The sequence below is a fragment of the Apteryx rowi genome, unplaced genomic scaffold (assembly GCF_003343035.1).
Source record: "Apteryx rowi isolate R43461 unplaced genomic scaffold, aptRow1 scaffold_41, whole genome shotgun sequence".
NCBI classification, from domain to species: Eukaryota; Metazoa; Chordata; class Aves; order Apterygiformes; family Apterygidae; genus Apteryx; species Apteryx rowi.
The window spans coordinates 2,120,491-2,143,783 of NW_020450621.1; the positions used below are offsets into that span (position 1 = coordinate 2,120,491).

A 23,293-nucleotide genomic window follows, 5' to 3' on the forward strand; every position below is an offset into this window, starting at 1 on the left:
TGAAAAAAACAGGGAAGTCATTGCAATGTGGATCTCTCTACACACCTGGGTCAGCAGCCAGATGAGAACACCTACATGGGGACCTCTGCGACTTAGGCTGACAGGGTAATTTTGCCAATGTTGGATGATGTGGAGCAGCATGTGAGAGGTGTGAGATGTCTTCCCTGTGGGCTTCGCAAATATGTGCTGATAGGCAGGGTTAAAAGTAAGGCGTAAGCATCTTGTGTTGCCTTTCAGGCTCTTGTAGGATGGGTTTCTGGTAGTCAGAAACTCTTCTAGATGAATTCTGCTACAAGAAAACAAAACATTTATAAGTACTGATGAGATGATAAATCTGTGGAGGTTGTAACTTATGTCCTTGTTAAGAGCAAGTTGTTTCAAATGAGTTTGGGTTTATTCTGTGGAGGAGCCTTATGAGAAGGGGAAAAGAAGTAGGTACCATTTTAACTTTAGGGTAGTTTTGATGCTGCCTCACAAGACTTTCTTGTAAGTGTTCTGTAGCAGCACAGGTCCAAATGAATCATTTTCAACAGTGTAGATGTGACATCAATTGGATAATTATACCCAGAGATTAATAATTAATGGCTCATAATTGGAATGGGAAGATATATTGAGTTGGACTGCATAGGTCTTTCTGGTTATGTTGAGCGTTTTCGTTATGGACCTGGATGATGGAGTGGGTGGTGTGTTTGTTCAACTCCCCATGTAATACAGCAATGGGAAAGACTGCAATTACGTYGGTGACAGTGCTAGAATTCCTCCTAATGATCTTGACAAAATAGAGTGGAATTCAGTCGGGATACCTGCAAAGGGTGACACTTCTATAAGGATGATCAAATTCAAGGTGAGAAACTAATCCTTTGGAGAAGAAYTTGGGTGGTATGGATCATAACTTGGTATGTGGAACTTGGGTATGTGGATCACAACTTAAACATGAACGAATAGTATAATGTTGTGAAAAAGGCTCTGTATAAACATAGTACTGTGTGGAAAATATGCGATCCTTCCATTAGACTTGGCACTGAGAAGGCACGGCATCCAGTTGGGGGCAGAGCTGTATAAGATAATGTGGACCAGTTAGAGTCCAGAGGGCAGGCAAAAGAATGATTTAAAACGCTAAGGCATGACCTGCAAGAAAAGATTGCGCTACTGGGGGTTACCCACTCTAAAGAAGAGAAGGTTAAGATGGGAATGCAAGGTTTTTGAAGAATGTTGCAAGCTGGTTCAGGAGAGAAGGGACAGGTTAGTAGTAGTGGGCCTCAGTCAAGATCAAAAGGATTAGGGAAATCATTCCAATAGCAGTGAATTAGGCTGTATCAAGAGGTTGTGGAGTCTCCATTGCAGGAGGTCTTTAAGAACATACATTGTTCTTGACAGCTGCATTAGCTGAGCTGAGTTAGAGCAGGAGACAGGCTAGACAACTTCTTCTTTTCCTCCATGACCACCTCTAACTYTTCCTTTCCTGTCKTCTTTTCTTCAGCTTGACTTCCTTCAAGTGTCCCATTCTTCTGCTTTTACCAAGTTGATCTTTAATCTCCCATTCTGAATGTCTGATCCTCACTTTTGAAATTGCCATTCACTATTCCAGCTCAACCAGTTCCCCTTCTGAGTCCTTTCCCATCTCCCTCTTTAACCTCTGTATGTGTTAATGTGAAAGCATTGGGGTACTGGAGCTTCTGAGGCCGCAAGAGAGTCTTAACGTGGAAAAAACAKCATTGTTCTGAAATGGCTGAGAGGTTTTGGCTGCGACTTTAATATATGAATTTTTTAGAAATTCATCTGGAAGCAGACAGCCAAGTTGGGAATCTTGAGCCCAAGTAGTTAGTTTTTCATCGTTTTAAGCAACTGAAAACAGGGCCTTCTCATGGGAAGTAACAAATGGCCTAATAGAGGGTTATGTTCCTGAGCCTGTGTGTGTGTATTTTTGTTACACCCTATGTACACAAAATACTGGGAGATGACACTTTTTTTTTTCTTTTTTTTCCTAGCTTTATGCAGTGCTTACAGAACCAGATAAACCAGCAAAGCACAACCTGGAAGCAGATAAAAGCCGTACGCTTCTGAAATTTGACTGGGCTCCTACATACTAACACACATACACAAWGAGTCTGTCTGGCCTCTTGGCACACTTAGCGTTTTTCCTTGAATAGTTCAAGCCGTAAAATAACTGTTCAACATTTGTCTTCTCAATTATGTGGATTTTTCCACAGTTAGTCAATCTCTACCTCGCCCATACCACTGTGTGTGGGGGAAGCTGTCTTCCTTCGTCTGTCTTCATGGGGATCAGAAATGCTGGAGTAATTAGCGCTAAGGAAAAATTCGTTTCAAACTTTCTTTTAAGCCTTTCAGGACTTCTTGATAACTCTTATGATATTAAACATCTTGATTGTTAACTCTTGTCTTTCGTTTTGTAGCAGGGCTTATGGAAAGCTTTAATAGGGATATAAGGCTTAATTTTTAGCAAAAGAGAATTCTTTTTCCCGTCTGCTTCTTCAGGCATTTGATTTAAACTGTTTAAAAAGAAAACAAAACCTAACTGTAACTGTAGATATTTCAACACTCTGACTTTTTCCTTGTTAATTTAGCTTTTCCCCTGTTCGGGATCTCAAACTGAGACCATAGAGAGGGGGATTTATTTTCTTAGCCTGCTTTCCTAGTTTCTTATGGTGACTGTCATGCATCATAAAGCAGCAGAAAGGCCCAAATCCAGCCTGTTTTCCTTTAAGGCTCCTTTTTGGTAAATTGCTTACCTGTCTGTGAGCAGTTGTAATTACATATCCTGGCCTTTCATTCTCTGCTTATAGAAAAGAAAGTCGGGAAATATATGGTCCAGTGTAGAACAGCCTTTGCTAGATGATCTGGGAAATTATTTTTATTATTAAAAAAAATAAATATTTCTTTACATTTTAACCCTCACAGATAATAGCTTGGTATGAACCATCTGGCTTATTCTCCTTGAGTGCTGTCTCTGGTTTTTGACTGAATAAAAGAAGACTTTAATTGCATGTTAGAGACTGGGTTCCACATTCTTTCTACTCTGCTCCCTATAAGACTTGTGTTCAGTCTGAACAGGATGCGTCTGAGGCATGCCCTGCTTCAGCATTGCCAGGTGAAGATATACCTCTACTTCTGCGCAACAGTTTATTCTTGAATCGTTAAGCACCACTTACTTGAAAATAAAACATTCTTCCTAGACCTATTTGCTGTTTGTGGCGATGAGATGCAGTAATACTTCAGTTAATGCTTTAAAAGACCATCCAGCTCTAATGTTTCCTGTGTCCCTTCCCTTTTTCAGAAAACTTCAGGGTTTATGGGAAAAAGTAGGTGTATACTCTGTCCTGCATCACTTGAAAGCTTGCTTAGACATTATCTGAAAGAAGGTGATACTCGGGTTTAAAGCCATGCTTGGTAGGAACCATATGCTCTTGGCAAGTGGGCTGTTGGATGCCTAATGGACTTTTAATAGATTTCCCAGAAAATCTATGGGGTCAAAACCTGAACAGTCACAGCACAGGAGAGAATAACAAAACCATGTTTCTTGGCATGTTGTTATCATGAGGTATTGCTGGAATCTGAAGAGTGCTTTGAACTTGCTCAACACTAAGTCTGTTTGTGAATTCTCCCTAACATTCTCCTGTGTTTCATGTTATCCCAAATGCAGTTCTAGCTTCTTTCTCCTTGTGTCTTTGCATGAAAGAGCTATCAGCCATTATGTTGTAGAAACCACTAGTGAGCTCGGTATTGAGTATGGCTTAATGTGCCTGAAATCACTATAGCAGACCTGTTCAAAATTAGACTGGTGTTTAACACAACTCAAAATGTCAAGCAGTGTTTGTTGCCCAAAAAAAGTTGGGCCTGAGGACAACGGAAACAGTTCACAGGTGTGGCAGTGTGGGTGGATTTGTCATGCAGTTTGTAGCAGTGTTTTTTTTTGTTTGTTTGTTTGTTTTTTAATGGAAGGATTTTAGCGTCTTCTGTGTTGGTCCTCTTTCCTTAATGCCAGGCAGATACTGTGAAAGGAGTTTGGGTGAAAGAGGTATGGAGTGGAGGTAAGGTGTTAAGGTAGGATATTCTGTTACTTTTGAACATGAAGGTTTTGAGTTGGAGATGGGTTGGAAGAAGGGGCATCCCTTTCTGTAGCCTCAAGGGATGTGCTGGATGTATAGTGAAAACCTTAAAGTTTGTGGTGAGACAGTGGGTGGAAGCAGGGAAGAGTGGTGCTGGAGAAAGTCCCTTCCAGACTGGAGTTCAGGCTGCTCCAGCCCAATTCTATTTTCGAGCAATTCTGGAACACACATCTACTTGTGGCAGCTATGTTGAAAGTTGATAGGCCCTATAATGTTTGTCAATTGCCAAGCGGTTATAGCTGATCATTTCTGTAATAAATAAATGTAACACATGGAATCGCTTTGGTAATCGGCACCTCACAGAACCAGAAGTGAAATGAAACATCTTGTAACGTTCTGACCATAGCAAGAAACAGAAAGCAAGATAAAGCTGGTTGCTCTGCTGACTTCTTGCATACAAACAGAGCTCTATTGTGCAGTATCTGAATGGGAAATGTGGCATCCTTGCTTGTTTAACTAGTACTTAGGTATTTGCYGTTAGATAATCTAACGGCTTGTCTGCTGTTAGATGTATCCTAGAAATGGCAGGTAATACTTGGCTACACTTAAACRCTGAAATCGTCCCTACAAGTAGCCATTTCTAGGATGCATATGCACAGTTCATTGCAGCTAGATGAAAGCAGAAATGAGAGAACTGTTTCAGTTATAAAAGTAATTGAAGTTAATGTGACATAAGCATGCCATGGGATACTTTTAAAATGCTGAAGCTGATATCTTGAAGCATACTTAAATCACTTAAAACAGATAAAATAATTGTATTGTAAATCTTCTATAAATAAAAAATGCAATAACTTCCTTGAAAGCTGGAATTCTGGGTGGAATAAGTCATAACCCTTTTTGAACTGATAATGCGTTTAAAATGTTTTTTGTCCCTGTGCATCACAAAGCAAATAAAAGAATACTACTGTAAGTATAATGCTGTTCTACTGCCATGTATTGCAATGAGTCAGGCAGTGAGGCAGTATACTTTAGCCTCTTTCTGTTGCCCTGATGACTTTTGGGTCTGTATGTGATGTACTTATTGCTCCAATGAACTTCTTTAATAGTTAGGCCAGAAAGAATATCTCAAGAGCTAGAATAATTCTCCAGTGTAACAGTAGTATAGGTCTTAGACTTGGAAGCAGACAAGATTCTTCTTTACTTCTCTCCCAGCAGAGAACTGTGTAAGAAACACTTTAGCATGAGAGTAAATCACATACTTCAAAAAAGATACTATAATACGAACCGGCTGGCATCAAAGTGTGGCAGCGTTATCAAATATGTCTTTTGGCTACATAGGTTGCATTGTTCTGAAATAAGTGTTTGATCTCAAAATTTTGTTGGAAATTTTCTCATGAAACCAAGTTTTCTTTTTTAAAAGAAATACTGGTTGGAGTCCAGAGTCTTTAGTCTGAAACATGTGGGCTTGACAAACATTTTCCAATTCGAGGGATACCTTTATCTGTTCCTGTGATGAATTTGGCCCTGGGACAGGGAGGCCGCAGGGTTCCCAGTTCTGCAGTAGAGTGCCTGCTGGATTGGTCTCAGGACCAGGAACTCCAGAGTTCCCTGCAGTGGCTCAGCTAAACATGCTACATAAATATCACTTTGGTATTAGCAGAAACCCTGAAAGGAATATTGGTTTCAAGTGCTGCCAAAGATTTTGGAAGGCTGGTTTTAGTCTGTTTTGGGCAAAAYCCACATGAAAATTAGATGACGCTTGGTATAAACCCAGAAAATRTTTTATTTCTATCTGACTCTCTTGACCTTTTACATTTATAATGACATAATGAAGCTGGAGAGAATAACAACACAGGACAATCAACTCTCATTTACAGAGTCAGCCAAATCTTTGTTAGTACCTGATTGAAAATGCATATGCTTGTGATGTGCCCTAGCAGCACTGGAGAGAGGTGATTGGTGTCTCATGCCTCCTTTTGTAAAGACTACAGAACGTAAAGTCTTTCTTTTGGAGGGGAGGGAGGATTTTTCCTTCCTGTTTTGTTTTTGCCGTAGGCTTAATTTTGTGTGTGTGAGATAATTATAGTAAAAAAGGGGTGATTCCTGGAAGAAATGTGGAAATGATGTATCTTACTGTGTTGAAACTCTTCCTATTGCTTTTATATTGTTGTAGTCTAGCATCTCTATGCTGTAGCATAAATATGTAATACTGGCAAGGATTTGTGGTAGCACCTGAGATGCTCCTCGGTTTATGGGAAAATTTCATCCAGGCTTGCTTGAGCTGGACCTCTGAAATCTCCTTTGAGAGACTCTGGTAGAGAGCTATTAATTTGTCARCTTAATTTTCTAGGGACAACATTTCACTGAGTGAGCTTTATCTTGAGCTTGCAGGGCGTAAGTAGGACTTTACCTTTTTTGCGGTGTTTAGAGGCCGGGATAGCGCTGATGATGAGGGAGATGCCTGTCTYGTGGCTCTTACTGATGTCTCTTGGTACTACAGCGTTCAGCAAGTATGAGCTGCTGAGCAAAGGCAGTGTCAAAGGGAGAGTGTGTTCCAGGTTGGGGGAGCCAAGCAAGCTGGGGTACTGGAGTGGCACAACTTAATTTTGACGTCCCCTCTCTTTTGAATTCTTGCATCCCACCTGGGCATCTTACTGATGTAGCTCTACTTAGGATTATTAAGTAGCTCTGTTACCTGCTGTTATTTTGGAATATCAACATTTCCATATCCCTATGTTATCCAGTTGCTATGCAACAGGGTGTGGGTATCATTTTACTGTAATTGGTTTTTTCAACCAATGTTTGTAGATAACGTGGGTTTTTGCCAAGGAAAATTAGTAATGTGAATTGAACTCTAAAGTGGCCTTCCGAAACATGATATTTTAAATGAATAGAAAATCAGATAAACTGGGAGGAAAGCTTCCTTCTGGCTGAGCTTATGACATAGACTACTTTTTATGCAATAGTTTCCCATTATGAATAAGTATTTTCAGTTGGAAATTATTATTGGGACTAAGCTGCCTCAGAACACCAGCCTGCTGGTAGACAGAGGAGACTTGTAGCATGGTACACGTTCATGGGCTAACGACCAAGCTGCTTGTGAAAAGTTGGGCTGGATTATGCATTTGCTGGTTCTGATGCATCTGTGTGGCAACTGGGGTCAGTGTTAGGTTAGCTGGGGTTCTTCCACTGCTTTGTGGTACTTCACCGTTCATAGGTAATTATAGCAGTGCTTAAACGAACAGGGCCTGTTTAGCTTAAGTATAGTCCTGTGCACTAGTTAAATTGTTGTGATTTCACTTCTTCCTGAAAACTCCAGTTGATGCTTTATTACAATAGGAACTATAAGAGACTTTTTTATATGGGTGATGTGGGTGGTGTGTTTTCAATGAAAGAAAAGTTACTTTCATAGTTGGAGACCACACAGCTTTTCTAGGGGAGGGTCTGAAGGTTTATATATACAATCAGTGTATTCCTTCTTTTTGTTAGAAAGGGCTGTGTTTTCATCCAAATTCATTTGTGTTTACTTTTAAAGAAGAGGGGTTTAATATTCAGTGATGTTGAGCATAAAGGAGATGGAAAACCTCTGAAAGGAGAGATTCTTCACTTTGGGGTTTTGTGTTGACCGAAATGACTGTAGTAACCCACGTTCTTACCAAGTTCATTGTCATACTGGAGATCTATGCAATCCCTACTCCTCCCTACTGTTCTCCAGTTACTGAAACTTGTTTTCACAATCTTCTTGTGCTAGACCAGAGCTAGGGACTATCAGGATACTGATAGTTAAATTTCCATATTGAGCTCAGTATTGCTTCCCTTTAGAGCAGGCAAGGCAATTATAAGGTCTTTCCTCACTTGAATTCGTTGCAATTCAAGTCTGCTGATGTGGCATGGATGCAGAAGGACTAAGGTATGGTGGGCAGCTGTAAGGTACAGGTAACATCTGTTTGGAAACATGGTCTTTTGCAGTTCCATGAATTTCGGCAGGCAGCAAAGAGAATTTTGCCGGGATTTCTCCTAGCGCAGCACGTCTCGACCTGTCAGGCATGCTTTGCCTCTGGGGTGCTCCCAATAGAAAATAAGCTTGTTTTCTTGGCCCAGGAGTCGCTTGTGTGGTGAGGYACAAAGATTCCTTAACTGGTTGCAGCAAAGCATAGCTGGAATGCTAGATTGCTCTTGTTTGCAGGTGCTGCCTTTGAGCCTTTCTTCCAGTGTCTCCAGCCAGTTTTCTGCAGAAAGGGCTACTTCATGCTGCATCTTCCTTTATATTTTCTGAACAACGTGACTGATAAGGCTGGAAGGAGTCCTGGCAGTTTGGGGCTTCTCTTTCCCACCTCATTTTGTGATTTTTTTTTTTTTTTAACATACTGTTTTTAGTATGACTCTTTAGCTACCGTAATAGTAGTTAAAGCGTGCAAGTCTTAAGTGTGTCATTGTTGCTTCTGGAGCCTGAACAGCAAGTGAACTTTGAATCATAGTAGCTTCACACCTTTGCTATTTGGCAGAACCATAAACAGGCTCAGAGAATTTGGTGTTCGCTTTTTATAATGCTGCAGATTCTCAGTTGCAAGACTCTTTTGAAAACCAGAAGGCAGATGGGAGAGACTGATTTCTGCTGGGTCAGGGGATCGATGCCAGTTCCCGTCAGCCCTTGATGAAAAAGACTTTATCTTTCAGGTAAGGTGCTAGAGAAAGGAAACCAGGATATTTTAGTCCATTTTTGCACTTGACCTGTTTGAGAGTTCAGGAGGGACTATACTGTGATTTGTATCCCCAAACTGCAGTTAAAGGGCATGTTTTTGTTTCATTTCCTGGCATAAGAGACATGCAGATGTTTAACATACAAATAAAACCCAGAATCTCCTGTATGTTTTCTGATCAGGTCTATCTCAAACTGGAGTTCATGTTGGAAGGGTACATCAATTTAGGGTTTTTAAATGGTGGAATGTTGCACCTCTCAAAAGCAAGCATAAATTGGAAATGTAATGATTAAAGCTGATCTGAAAGAAATCTACTCGGCTTATTACAAACATAAGACAAATTTCTTGCTCTTTACTTTCTGCTGAGTATTCACAGTGCAGCTGATGGTATGTTAAACAAAATGTTCAAGGCTGATGGGTCTCCTCTTAATAGGTTTTTCATGTATGAAAAATTGCTGTGCCAGTCCATGAGGAGCTCAAATTAGCCTTCTCAAAGTGGCCATCCGAATCCGCTGTTTTCAGAAGGATTTACGCCATCATCCAACCTCGGTTAAGAAATTCTCAAGTTCCCCTGTGTTCTGTTGTTCTCGGTGGTATGCAGACTACAGGCAGAGTGGTGACAACTGACAGCTGTTTCGAATAGCTGTATCTCTTTTTTTACTCTGAAGGTGATAATTGCTCCTCAGTCTCTGCTGAAAGAGAAGCTTTCAGGTTTTTTGTGAACAATGATGAAGAAAAATTAGTAGTTGGGGGGGAAAAAAAAAAACCTTTTTAAATAGACCATATGCCAGAGTTAGTCTTCTTTGAGCTGTTTTCAACTTGTTTGGTAACAAGCTGATTTAGATCATGTAGGATGTGTGTGGAGGAGTTTTGCCCAACATGCTCAGTGTTTTTAAAGGTGGTTATGTTTGTTTTCAATCTTAATCTTTATACGTTTGAATGGTGTGTATTTGGCTGAATTGAAGAATGGTCAATATTTTTCTTATCTACAAAGGCAAAATGCAAGAGCGAACTTGACCTTAACTGTGAGTCAGCTACAACTATCATCTCTATAACAATGTAAAATAAAGCTTCATGCCCAAAGCACCCAGGAACTATTTTCTGTTCTACTATGAGAGTCCCAGGAGACACTTACAAACAGCATCTACTTGGTGAAGAAGACCTTACTTATTATTTAGTAAATATTTAGACTGTCTGTTTTGTCTGAGGGAAGATGCTCAGCTGTTCTGTCGGACTTGGTGRCACTCGAGGTATCCAAAAGAGCATGTCAGTAGACCTTTGTTGAAGGGAAGTTGAAGGGGATTGATGCAGGACTTGGAGTTTTGTGGCCTGGCTTCTCATCCAGTTCATTAACATTTTCCATGCTCTTAAATTGCGACAGCTGAACAGTTTATCCTGTGAAGTTTGTAGGAAGATTAAGAAAAACACTTTCATTTTGGAGTTGCCAGGAGCCTTTATAAGGAATATGTTTTAAACAAGTCTCCCCATACAATGTTTAAAGAAGTCTGAAGGGGAAAAACAGTCTTAATGGGGATTAAGCAGAGCGACCGCGGCCATTAAAAGCAGCGGAGATTGTCTGCCTAAATTCATCTGAATGTAATGACGTCACCGAAAAACAAACGCAGCAGAAAAGCCATTCTTCAATTGTGGTATAAAAACATTTCATAAGCTGACTGGCACTATTAACTTTAGCAAGAGATTTGTTTTTTGAAAGGGGGGAAACTTTCTCAAAATCCTTGCTAATAGTTATTATATGAAAATAAACTTCAGGCACTGAAAAATAGTAGTCCTKCCCAACCACCCCGATGACTGGTGGTGGTGATGGCTATTGCGCTGAAATTCCTGGTGCTTTTGKATCAAAGCACTGGTAATGACCACTGAGATTTTCAAGTTTAGATGTGCTCCGAAGTTCCTAGGAAAATTAGGAAAAGGCATCATTGCTGGCAGTGGCTGCCAGAAGCTGCTTCTCTTCTTTCTGCCTGGAGCTGCAAACTGATTAGCTGCTAACGCAGACGGCCTAAAGCTGTCGCGAGTATTGTAGCGATGCCGGTGTTGTATCAGCCTCCCTTCATGTTTCTCGCCATGGTGGCGTGGATGGTCTTGTTCCTGTACTCCCAAACTAAATCTTTTTTAATGCCGGCTGAAGGAGTTGGGAGTAGAGCTGCTGTGAGCATATAGTAACTTTTATACGGTGAATGAGAGTCAGAGAGAGAAATGAATTCAGTGCTAGCTGTTGCTATTCTTATGCAGTCTACTTTTTAATATGTTTTAGGGATTTGAAGACTCCCTTTGCCTTCTGGAAAAAAAAAGGAGGAGGAGTGGGGGAAGAGAAAACCGACAATTTAATATGGTTGAATGTTCCTGTGTGTCTTTCCCCACATCCTAAACATGAAAAATATCAGTACGTATCCCTTTGGCCCTAGAGGAAGAAAAAAGGAGTCTCCAGCTGGAATTCATGAAATTTTATTGGATAAATGAGCAGTGTCATGGTTTTGTGGCAATCTCGCTAGAGCACAAATGGTATTCTGAGAGCGAACAGCCGTTTCATGCACACTTAAACTGTCCTGAACCACTACCCTCCCCAATAATTCTTCATCCTTTCCATGTGGGAGAGAAGCATAGAGTAAACCATTTAAAGAGGAGAGTTAGAAATCAAAAGGTATATTTTATCTCTTATAAAAAGAAGCCACTGCTTTTCTTTTTTGCTTTTAATATTGCCTGAAATAATTTGTATTTGTTATTTCGAAGGTGCTTTTTAAGCATGGGGTCACCAAGGGACTACAGGTTTGATGATCCTGCAAGCCTGTGTCTGGCAGTGGTGCTGCTTCGGAGGAATGTGTCGCCCCCACCGACTTCTCCTTAAAGTAATTGCCCAACTGTTTAAAAAAAATTGCTGTCTGGGGGGCAGGGGAGGAGATGGAAGCGTTCTTCCTAACCCCAGAGCTGCATGGCAAAAAAGCCACAGGAGGTCGAGCCCATCCAACTGCTCCGTGCTGAATAGTGTCTCTCCTCATGTCTCGCGCTGGGAGCTGGGTACCTGTCTCTTGGGTCTTTTTCTCCATCACGGTGTTGGAGCTGATTTGCAAGGCGCTGAGCCAAAGGTTTTGCATCACTGTAATGCTCATATCTCTCTCTAGCACTTCAGTTGTGGCTCTGCTCGCCCAGAGTGTTATTCTGTTAATTTGATTCTGTCATTTCCAAAAACAGGTCTGTGCAGGGTGTGGGTTTTTTCTTTCTTCTTTTTTTTTTCTTTTAAGATGATTTATGCACTAGACTCTGTCACTGATGAGTTTTTCTTCAAAGCTAAAATGCTATAAACTAAACAAGGAAAGGGCTGATGTTCTGCATTGATGTCTTCTGTCTTATAAACCGCTCTCAGCTCAATATGGCTCAACTGAGAAGGGGAAAAAGTGTCATTGACCAACAGATGTGTAGTAGTTTTCTGCCCCTTTTGGAAGGGGAYGCTCTGAACACTGCGTGGTCATGCTTGCGTTTTCCTGGGATGGCTCTTCTAAAACTGGTCCTGTATATGGCATGGCCCTTTCATGCTGAGGTAAGCAAGGACAGAATTTGACCCTGAATTTGCACTGCTTAGGGTGTTCTTATTACATTGTTTCTTATGACTCTTTCTCATGTTGTCTGGAAGTGTCCTACCTCCCATGAGGCAGCAAAAGTTTTAGCTCCTTTTACGAAACTAAAAGACTTGGACCATCAAAAATGACTGTTCTTCTGAAGAGGCCAGTGCACCATATGTAGCAAGATTGTTAGAGCAGCCACACAAAATAATGCACTGCCCTGCAGAGCTCAGGCCAAGCGGCTGCCTGGCCATAGCGTGCTGCTCCCAGACCAACTCAGATTCCTTATAGCATGGTGGGAAAAGGAAATTTAACCCTCCTCCCCAATACCTGGGCCCATTTTCGCCTGCAGCTTTCCTCCAGGTGTTATCTGGGTGTCTCTCTGCCATGGTTCCTCTTGGAGTCACTGCCCTGGTGGGTCCTTACCTGCAGGGCTAAAAGGGAGAAGTGGGCAGGATATATATATATATATATATATGTATATTTTTTTAAGTTTCTGTTTCAGTTTGTACTTCTTATTCTCAGTATCTTCCTTTTCATTGGAAACAAGTTCCTTCCTTGGCATTTTTGTAGATGGTGATGTGCAGGGACTTGATAACCAAATACTACCAAAAATCTCTTGCGTGGGTTTCTGCACTTAGTAACTAAAACCCTTCTTAGCAAACAGCTCTGGCTTTCTGGATTTGCTGCTCACGAGGGTCTGAAGTTGTTGAATTTGTTGCAAGGTGAAACCATTTGCGTGTGCCCGTGCACGCTTCTTGAATTGCCAGGGCGTCTYGGGAGCTCGGAGTCAAGGGAGGCCCGTTTAGCCGTACGGCACCAAGCGTATTCGCAACACCAAACGGTAAGCGATGCCTTGTGATTGTACGGCTTCTGCTGGGGGGAGTCTGACCTCTGGCCAGTCGAGGAGAGCCGTTGAGGTAAATTCTTTCCCAAGTCCCTCTCCATGTGCACAGGAAAGGGAGTCTCGGCGTGCTGAACAGGCAGTAACCTGGAAGTGAGGCCAGCAGACCACAAAGTGCTGCATTCCTGCTGTTACTCCCAGTGGATGCCGGGCAAGATGATTAATATTTTAGCATCTTTGTTCTTTTGTTTTACTCCTAACACTGGAGGAGCTTAAATCACTGGGAGAAAGGGCCTGACACTTCTCCAGTTACACAAACAAGTGGTGCTGCACTAGCTACAAACGAACATCGTGTTTTCAGGAGAGGTGAGGGGAGACCTTAAATGGCGTTCTTTGGGAAAGGTCTTTCTCGAAGTCACGGATGTGACATGGGCGTTAAGCTTGTAAGTATTGCAAAAATTGGGACTTTATTGCAGCATCTGGGATGCTTTCCAGTAAAAGTGCGTGCCTAACGAGGAGCCTACTGTGGTCTAGTGTTTGGGCCTAGATTCTGAATAAAATATACTGTGTGTTGTCAGATGCTTAACTAAAAGAAAATAGAAGACGCTGGCTTACCTTTTAAACTTCTGCTGGTTCTTTCCCTTAACAAAATAATTCTCAGGGAAATATTAATTTGTTCCAGGTTCCGTGGAGCAACCCCTGGCTCCCCAAACCTCCGTGAGGAAAAATATGACTGCGTAGGTGCAGCTTTATAAAAGCAGGAGATATCAAATTGCATGCTAATTTCTGATTCTCAGTATTACCATGTGGATTTAGAGAAATCCAAGCTGTGGTATCAAAGTCGCTCTCTTCTACACACCTTAGGAAACCTCTGTGTTTGGCTGCTGTTGAATAGTTGTGGTCTAGCGGGTGCRTTGGGATTCGTGCCTTTTATTCTCGTCTTGCCCCAGGACTCGCTGCGTGTCTTTGGGCATGGCACTGTACATTCCTCTTTGTTCCTTGACCAAAGGGAGGGGGAAAAAAAAAAGAAAATATTTCCATGTCTTAGCTTACCTGCTCTTCTCCAAAAGCTTTATGCAATCAAGTTGGTGAAAAGGCTGTGGGATTCTCTGATGTAACGTTAAATTGCTGGATACCTTTCGCCTTATCCTTTGCGTTTTCTCCAACGTAGTTCAGATCATTAAGTGACTGCAGAGTTTCTAAAATGTGTTTGCGAGTTAGGATGAACCCCTCCTGTGTCAGCTGAGCTGCAGCAATCGACAGTGTCCTGTGCTTGTGACAAAAAATGACCGAATAGTCAYCAGTGGGTTTTATTCCCCGAGGGGAGCAGGTTCCAAGTTTGGTTACCGCTGCTCAGCTGACGAGTAGGGATTTGCAAGCTGTGAAGTGACTGGTACCAGTTCAGCATCAGGCTGAGACACCCTCCGCGTGCGACGGATGCAGCCTTACTGCAGTGGTAACGTTTTGCACGGGATTTATGGAAACGTGCAGATCGAATCACTCTGCAGTCTTTGCCTGGGAGTCAGTATAGCTGGATACAGCTGTGGGGCAAAAATTCTCTTAAGTAGAATTTTTTGGATTCTCGTTCAAGAAGGATGGATTTGAGGAGAAACAGGCATAGAAAAGAACTACAATGTTATGGAGGGCAGTGGAAAGCTTATGGAGGAAGGGAGACTAATATTTTAGTTATATAGTTTGGCTGAAAGTGGCTTGATAGGAGATAGGGTTTGCTTTTTGTTAGTGTTTTGGCAGTAAAATATCAGGGAGGGAGAAGAACTATTGAAGTTGAAAAGCAATATTGGTTCAAGAAAAAATGGGAATAAATTGAACATAAATGATACAGACTAGAAAAAAGATTATTTTATTTTTATTTTATTTTATTATTTTTAAACTGAGAGCCAGCAAATCCTGGAGTAGTTTCCAGGGGAAGATGTGGGCAAAAATTATCTGGTTTTAAGGTCGAGTTCAGTTTATTAAGGAATTTAAGTGACTTGATAGGAGGGGGACTGAATTGGATCTGTGTGTTGTTTTTTTTTCTAGGCCTGGGTTTCTATATGGGAAGATGTGCTGCTGCTACAAAGTAGCCAAACCAGCTACATCAGCTTTAAAAATAATTTTTGATACTTGCAGTTCAACAGCAATGAAAAACAGTCGTACCTCAGCCTATGAAATGGCAAAAACAGGTTTTAAGTGTTCTATTTAACTCTCTAATTCTATTAAAAACAAACAAAAAAAGCCACCGGATTGTCTAATGCGTAAAGATTCATCCTGGAAAAAAAATGTGCAGTCCAAGCAGCCTTGAAGAAATTTGTGCCGTCTCATTACAAGCACTGGGGGGAGTGAAGGTGATTACCATTAATAATTTTGAACCTACACGAGCATACATTATACTGCTAATTTTTCCCCGCTGCTGAATTAATGTCAAAGTTGAAAGTATAAACAGTTTTTTGAATAAAATTTTGTTTGGTTTGCCTTGTCCCCCAGATTAACAAATCTGATTACTGCATTTAAATTTAATACCAAAAAAATTCCCTAAATGAATGATTCACTGTGAGGCCATGAGCAGATGCAATTATCTATGAAAACTAATGAATCATGTCGTTAGGATTTTTTCCTTGCAGCTGTCTCCAATTAATGTGTCTGTCAATTCTGAGAGAGTAAAAACATCATCATGCCAGTGTATAGGTACCACCGTATTGTTGTTACCCTTACACGCTGCTCAACGGTCATGTTGAGTAGTAAGGAATTTTCAGTCGCTTTTTGGTTTTAGAGGCTGCCATTCTTGCAAAATTAAAAGAAATGACAATGTGTTTCACTATTTATCCTTTTGCAAATGGTCAGGATGCTGTTCATAGAGTCGGGTTTGGTTTAACTGCCTCTCTTTCACGGTTACCTAAACAGGAAAGCCTTTGCAGAAATAAATTTTGGTGAGAATTTAAAGCTTTTCCATGCTCATTTTGCCTCTGTAGATATCTTAGCTGGGATAAGTGGGTTCGTGTGGAAGGCTTTTGTTAAGCAGCTGTTTTCCTGTATGAATCAAGTCCTAGTTTGCTCAGGATGCTTCTCTGGTACCTACAAAAGTGGATTAGGCAGTTTTTCCCCTCTTCAGTTAAGTGGTGGAAGATGTTGAGTCTCCAACAAATAGCTCAAATATCCTGTAAACAGTTGAATGAAAAGAGTTAAGTAAGTATTAAAGGAGGCTTCTGAAAGCTTGAATGGGAATGACTTTCTCTTGTTCAAGTTTGACTAATTTGGTACCCAAAGTGGTCCTGCATCAGCTGGTGGTCTTCCTTCCCTCTCCAAAAACGAAATCTGCTCTATAATTATTTTCATGTAAATTACTTTATCTGTAACTAATCTGAGTTTTTCCAGGATGGGATAACAAAAGGGTACTAAAGCTAACACAGTTGTGAAATAAATGCATCAATAAATTGCTTAATAATTAGTTTCCTTGGATGCTGCTGTTGGGCTGTGTACAATAAACCAAAGGGTGTGTGAGCCCTCGGGAAATGCTGCAGTCAGTACTGGAAGTATATTTGAATTTAACTGCGTAATCGCTGGGAAACTGTGGTCAGCTGGAAATTCATGTGTTAGCGAAACAAAGCCGGGCTAATAAACTTAATGAATAGTTTACTATGTTGCAGAAAACAAACTTACAGCAAAGATACCTGAAAGGAGGAACCAAGTTCAGATTTCAAGGTTGTGGGTTAGCGTGGACCGAGGCCAAAGCTGCAACACTTCTTTTCCTGCTCCGTGGTCCCATAAGCTTAGYAGACGCCTGTGACATGTTAAAGGCCGTGTGAACGTGTCGGAGTTTCGGATCCGAGCCCGAGGAGGCGAGATGCACATGCCTCGCTGTACCGCCACGTGGAAAGGGAAACGCTGCCTTTGTACCCGCGCTTTTACTAGCTGACCATCTCTTCGCAGGGATATTTGTTGTCACGGGGAGCCCGCTCATTTGAAGTGTTTACCCCTGCTAGAGCAGCACATGCTGGCTCCTGGTACAAATTGGTCTCCTGCTGGGTATCGAGTCGTTCCACCTCAGGCTCACAATAACATTGGCTCTTTGCTGCATTGTTTGACTTGCTGGTGACACACTGATATGATCTCCTGCAAGGAGAGGCTTGGTTAAAATGAGGATTAAGAGGGAAACCGAGCAGATTGCAGGGTATTAACAACTTGTTCGCATTCCTGGGGCAGTAGGAAGGAAAAAAATAAATAAATAAAGTCAGGCTTCTATGATTTCTCTCGGGGTGTGTTTTTAGAAGAATGTTTGCTTTGTGATTCTCGAGCCTGCCCGTTGCTGCCGAAGAGACACGGTCCGCAGAAAAGCACTGGGCTGTGGGGCTGGCATTTAAGGTATGAGGCACCCGTCAAGCTGTTGGCTTCTGAACACCTGTAATTGCAATTAGCGGYAGTAAACAAAAAGCCACTGGGCTGGGGGAAAGGGAAGAAGTTAAAGGGAATCTGCCTGATGGGGGGAGAGGTGAACGTGTACAGCGTCGTCCTCTTCCTCAATGCAAGGCTCACTGTAAAAATACCAGAGTTAATTTTCAGACTGTCTTGATGATCAAAGCCAGACAATACAGGATTTTCCCGTGGGCTTAGTGGGACTTTCTGTAAAAGGACTATGCAACGTTTGTTTATAGAAGTGCAAACCTACAGATTTCGAAAGAGCAGAAGTTTACAAAGGAGCAGCAATTTTTGCTTTTCCCAGTGAGAGTGTGATAGAAGATACACGTACAGTGTGACCTCAGAAATAATTTTAGGCAGACTCTACAGAAAGCAGGATGGTTTGTTGTACCACCTGTATTGCACTGTGTTCTCGTAGCTATTTTAATAGCTAATTAATCTTGATTTGGTTGGATTTAAGAGGGTTTTTTTCTTTTTTGGCACGTRTGTGCAACCTATTATATTATAAATCCCACACGTTTCAGCAAATGTCATCCTGATTGTTCCCTACAGCATAGCATACTACTAGTAAAACATTCAAGGTCAGGAACTTGGATTCTTTAACCACTGTATTCAAGGAAGCCAATTTATTGTTCTGTTGCAGCAGAAAGGGGTAATTTCTTTTGGACCTATATCATATGGGCAGCCAGTCTAGGAAGGTCATAATTACCTTAATGCTGTAGGTTTTGTGGGTGCATTGATCTGTCTTAATGAATTAACTGTTGCACCCCGTTGATACCAGCACAGTGCATTTCTAAATATTTCATRTTTTTTACATTCCTCCTGTGTCTCTTATCATAAAATTGATAAAAGTATTCTTTGTATTTGTGTCTGTTAAAGGGTTTAAAGTAGTTTGTCTGGGACAGTAGGAAGTGACCTTCATATCAAATAATCCTGAGTTGGCAAATAAGGGTTTTTGGTAGCTTTCTTGTGGCTATTTGTGCTGTGAAAGCCGAATAAAAAATTTGCAACTTAGTCTTAAAAAGTGAATTAGGTATGTATTGGCTTGAAAGAGCCGTTAGTGTGTCCTCAGTGTGGGATGTTCCTTGTTTTTCATTGCTTCTTAATGTAGAGCTATCATGCAATGTCTAACCTTTTCCCCAGTGTTTTGATGGGCCTGTGAATGAGACATCAGGATGATAATGCATATTAAAACATCCAGCATAAAACAGTTACTTTGCTGCTGTTAAAATAAAAAAAAAAAAGGGGGGGGGAATCCTCTCTTAATTTACTATCTCTTTAACACTTCTATTCCTTGTATTTCTCCTTGCTTTATTCTTATTATGTGGGGTTTTTTTAAGCATGTTTCTGCTAGTGGAGTTGTTCTGTGCCTGGGAGCAGAACGTCTTCGTGACCCTCGTATTTCAGTTGTCCTTCTGCAGTCTGCCGCGTGTTTCACCTATGCGTGTGTTGCGGTATATACACACACACACTGTATATGTGTGTATGTATATATATATATTACACACACACATACATATATACATACATATACATACATATATACGCACACACACACATATGTATATATATATTTCTGTTAGTCGTGCAGAGGGAAATGGGGCATGGGCAGGACCTCCTGTGAGTAATTTGAGAGGAGGCTCAGTTGATATGGAAGGGTGAAACTTGGTCTTTGCAGATGCTTAAAATTATAGAGACATATTTGGCCTCAAGATCCTAGTGTTTGTATAATATAGAAGTTTGTGTAATATAAATGTTTGTATAGCAAATATAGTGCTAGACTGAAGAATCTAAAGGAAGAGGGGAGGGGATACCAGGACTGTAAGCTAGGTTGGGAGAAGAGTCTCAAAGATGGGAACTTCAGAAGTAGATCCTGAAGTGAAAGGAAACCCCTGAAATGTTTGAAGGTAGAGCAGTACTGATGTGCTTGTGGCATATAAAAGGCGAGAGATGGTTGTGCCCAACCTGGGAGTTGCAGGAATAAATGCGAATCTTCAGAATGTCGCTGGCACACACATTTTGCAGATAGTACTGGAGAGGTTGATAAATCCTTTGAATTCTGGATTTCTGACAGTAACCAATGGGTATTTTCAGTCTTAAAAAAAAAAAAAAAGAAAAGAAAAAGAAAAAAACTCATACTGTGCAGATTGTCAGCATTTTACTAGGAGTCGAAGAGATACTATTGGCCCATACCAGAAGACCACTGCATAGCTTCTGTTTGAACAGATTTTCAAGGACTCCAGTGACAATTTTAGCTGGGGAAGAACCTAAAAATTCGACTTCTTGTGTTTGACCTCAGTATTGCTGTCAATACAAGATTAATGGAACTTAAATGGAACGAGCATAGGTAGAGAACTGGTCCTCTGCAGGGCCCTGGCAGAAGGTCTGCAGCTGCTCTGGGAAGCACATTACATCATGTTTTTATTAAAAAATTGATAAGCATACACAGTATTCTGCGGAAGTTTTGACTGCAGACACCAGATTCATTAGTCCTAAAGGTATGTGACTCAGTATTACAGATCAGCATCAATGCCCTTGGCATACAGAAGACTACTCTAGGAGTCAGAAGGTAATCCAGTCAACAATATCTGTTTAAACTTAAATGCCCAAGTATACCAAAGTATTACATATTTCAAAAGGAAGAAAAAAAAAAAAAAGGAGGGGTATGAAGACACAAAAAAGTGTTAGTTGTCTGGAATGATGGGCTGGAATTTTAGTCACTGGAGCCCTAGAATTTAGGTCATAAAAGTGGTTGTTACTCATATAGTAGCAACAAGGGCCTGTGTCCTCACTGAGGATGAGCTAGGACTTGGTGCCTCTGGAGGAGGTAGGTGAGGCACTGAAATGGAGGAGAAGCTGTGGTGGTGTGAGGATGCAGTGCACCCAAAGCGCAGTGTGTTCTGGCTGTGCTTTCTTGGGTTTTCTGGTGCTCTCAAAGCCTTTTAAACCTTTCTACTATTTCTTTTACCCTTCTGTAGACACCACCCTGGAAAAGCAAGGTGCTGTGCAGCATGTCGCAGTTTCAGTAGGTGGTACTGTAAAGAGAAGATGCAAAGTGAGCTTTGCTTTCCTCTAAACCGTTCTCACGGATGTAATGGGGAGCTTCTGCTGTGGCTTTAGAGCGAGTGCAAGCTGTCTGTCCCTGGTACCATCTCGCTGTGTATCTCCATGGCTTGCTGCTCATTGCTCTGCCCCAGCTGCTGTTCTGAGACCTGCCTCTTAGCTGTAACTCCCCCTCTGCCTCCTCTTTCATACCTGAGTGCCCGTGCTTTYCATTTGAAAAGTGAAAACTTTGACTGGTTTCCCATTTGCCATGAAAGACAGGCACCGAGGATGTGTCTTTGGAGACAGCGCTCCTCATCCTCCGAAGGACAATGCTGCAGGGCAAGCTGAGCTGCTTGGCCTTTTCCTTTGGCTGCATGGAAGGTGTGCAGACGAGTGCAAGTTGATTGCACTGGCAGTGAGTGCTGGCTTTCTCTAAATGAGCTGCAGCTGGTGAACTCAGAGCACCTTGGTCTTGGCAGGTAACTCCCCCCCCATAATCCCCAAAACTTAAATCTGTTGATGCTGATCTGACAGCAGGGGCCAGTCTCGCAGCAAGGAGCTTTTGAGAAACTGTTTATCATTCCGAAACTGGAGGTTTAATCAGTGTTATGTTCGAGTTGCGTGTGTTCTCTGACATTCTTGCACTGCTTTGGACATGGGTCTGAATCTCTGGAGTTAGCTAAGCTTTGGAGAAATAACCATCTATGAAGGAAAACATCAATTTGATTAAGTTGTATCATGTTTACAGGAGTGAGTGCTGTTGCCTGCTCTTCCTTAACTGATGAGTCTAAATAACTAAATCACTTCACCCGTCTACTTCTTAACTGTGACGTATTGGTGGCAGAAATGAGGGTAACTCTTAGGCTGGGACACTGGAAATCAGGGCTTCTAATCACGTGAGTCAGGCTTTGGCACTGTAGGCACATGCAGACCAGACATCTCAAGTAAATTGCTCCGTGCTCAGTGTGATGTTGCTCTAACACGCTTTTTTGTGCTTGAGTGCATAAATAACAAGAGATACCAGGAAAAGAACTGCACAGAGCAAACTGCTCTGAATGCCTGCCCTTGAAGTAGGGTATTTCAGCGCATTTCCTTTGTGTGTTCTGGTCTGGGTGCATCTTGAGGGATGCTTCTTGTTTCTTTTCTTCTTCTGTATGCTTCTGTCACTTTGTAACTTGCTTAAGGATACAGGTTTCTTTAACAGTTTGCATGTGATAAATACTAATTTGCATGAACAATTATTCACTGCTCTAAAACTAAGAATCTAATAGTTTAATTTGAGGATGTTGGTTTCCTTAGCTTTTAATGTACAGGCAAACGATAAAGGTACCTTGCTAGCAGTCTCCCAACAATACCATCTCATACCATAGTCGAGCAAACATCTTCCTAGTAGTAGTCTTGCTAAAACACTGTGACTACAAAATGAGAGACTTTGTGCCTGTTCAGGAGCCCCCGTGGCGAAGAGTTGCCCCAGAGAGCGAAGGATTTGAGCTAAGGATCAGGAATCGAGCTGTAAGCAGAGCTGCTGTTGGAGCAGCAACATTGGCTGTCCTGCCTCCCATACCTAGTAAGTAATGGGATACGTGAAGTATGTGCCCCCAGAGCTGGTGATCRGAAAGGGAACTAGCTCCTGCTAGCATTATATCGTGGTTATTGCCAGAGACCCCTGTTTTTTCCATGTGGCTCCGTGTGGCCTCCCTCATTATTCCACCTCGGACTCCAGCCTGCTTTATTAGCTATTGGGATGCTGTGTCCYTTTGTCTCTTTTTAGCTGTGTCCGCAAAGAACATGAAGGGTAGCTTTCCTCCTAAATGAAACACTGTCCATCATGTGTTTTCTGCTGATGACATCGAAAGCGAGTGCAGCAAGATTTCCTCTATCCCTGTTTTCAGTCAGAAAGTGAGGCAGAGACCAGCTAAAAAGCAAATACTACCTTGGATGAAACTTAATATGTTTTTAAAGAACTCCCTCCCACTGAAATCAAGCTTTTTATTTATTTAATTTATTTATTTTTAACAGTCCTACTCTGAAAAGTCTCTGCTGGGGGTGTCTCATCCTCACTTACATATATTGAGGTTTTCTAATTCTGAATTTCTCGAAGTTCCATGATTTTTCACTGTTGCGCATTTTTAATCCACGATGCCCTAGTGAGTCTTTCCTTTTCAGAATCTCAAGAGTACTCCATGGGGAAAAATTAAAAAAATAACATGTAAGCTTTAAATAATTTACTATGAGAGTAATTGGGTTTATACAGCAGTTCATAAACCTTTAGCTGGTAAAAATCAAAGTACCTTAATCTGAAAAGCAGATGGGGGGGTTGTCAGGGTGAAGGCTTATAGAGTTTTCAAAGACAAATTGTTTAATTCCATCACCAGCTAGGAAAATAAATAGTTCTGCTGCTCGATTGAAAACAGAAACATCTTAGAAATGAGACTTTCCTAGCTTTCAAGCATTGTTCGTTCTACAGCAAAGAAATCAAAAGGAACTTAGTGGAAAGATGTGATCCAGTTTTAGTTTATGAGAAATGAAAGGCGAAAGCTTCTACACCACGTTTTACTATTCTTACTGAATTTTCAAGTGCTTTTCCTCCCCTCCTTTCATTGGCTGACACTCTSTACAAGGCATCTGTTTTGTGTGAATCAGTGATGC

General features: G+C 41.4%; 1 protein-coding gene across 7 annotated transcripts in view; it reads left to right on the plus strand.

Annotated features, from left to right (window-relative positions):
* Positions 1-23,293, plus strand: part of STX8 (syntaxin 8) — a 110,265-nt gene that overhangs the window by 24,196 nt on the left and 62,776 nt on the right. For 2 of the 7 annotated variants that reach the window (XR_003255185.1, XM_026075726.1), the window contains one exon: positions 1,989-2,393. The exons of 4 other annotated variants lie outside the window; for them this stretch is intronic. Coding sequence is in view for 2 of the 3 variants with exons in the window: in XM_026075726.1 (XP_025931511.1) it covers positions 1,989-2,017 (29 nt within the window). In the remaining variant the exon portion in view is untranslated. Of the gene's footprint in view, positions 1-1,988; positions 2,394-8,623; positions 8,709-23,293 lie in introns of those variants that run through there. One more of the 7 variants, XM_026075725.1, reaches the window with a different exon arrangement.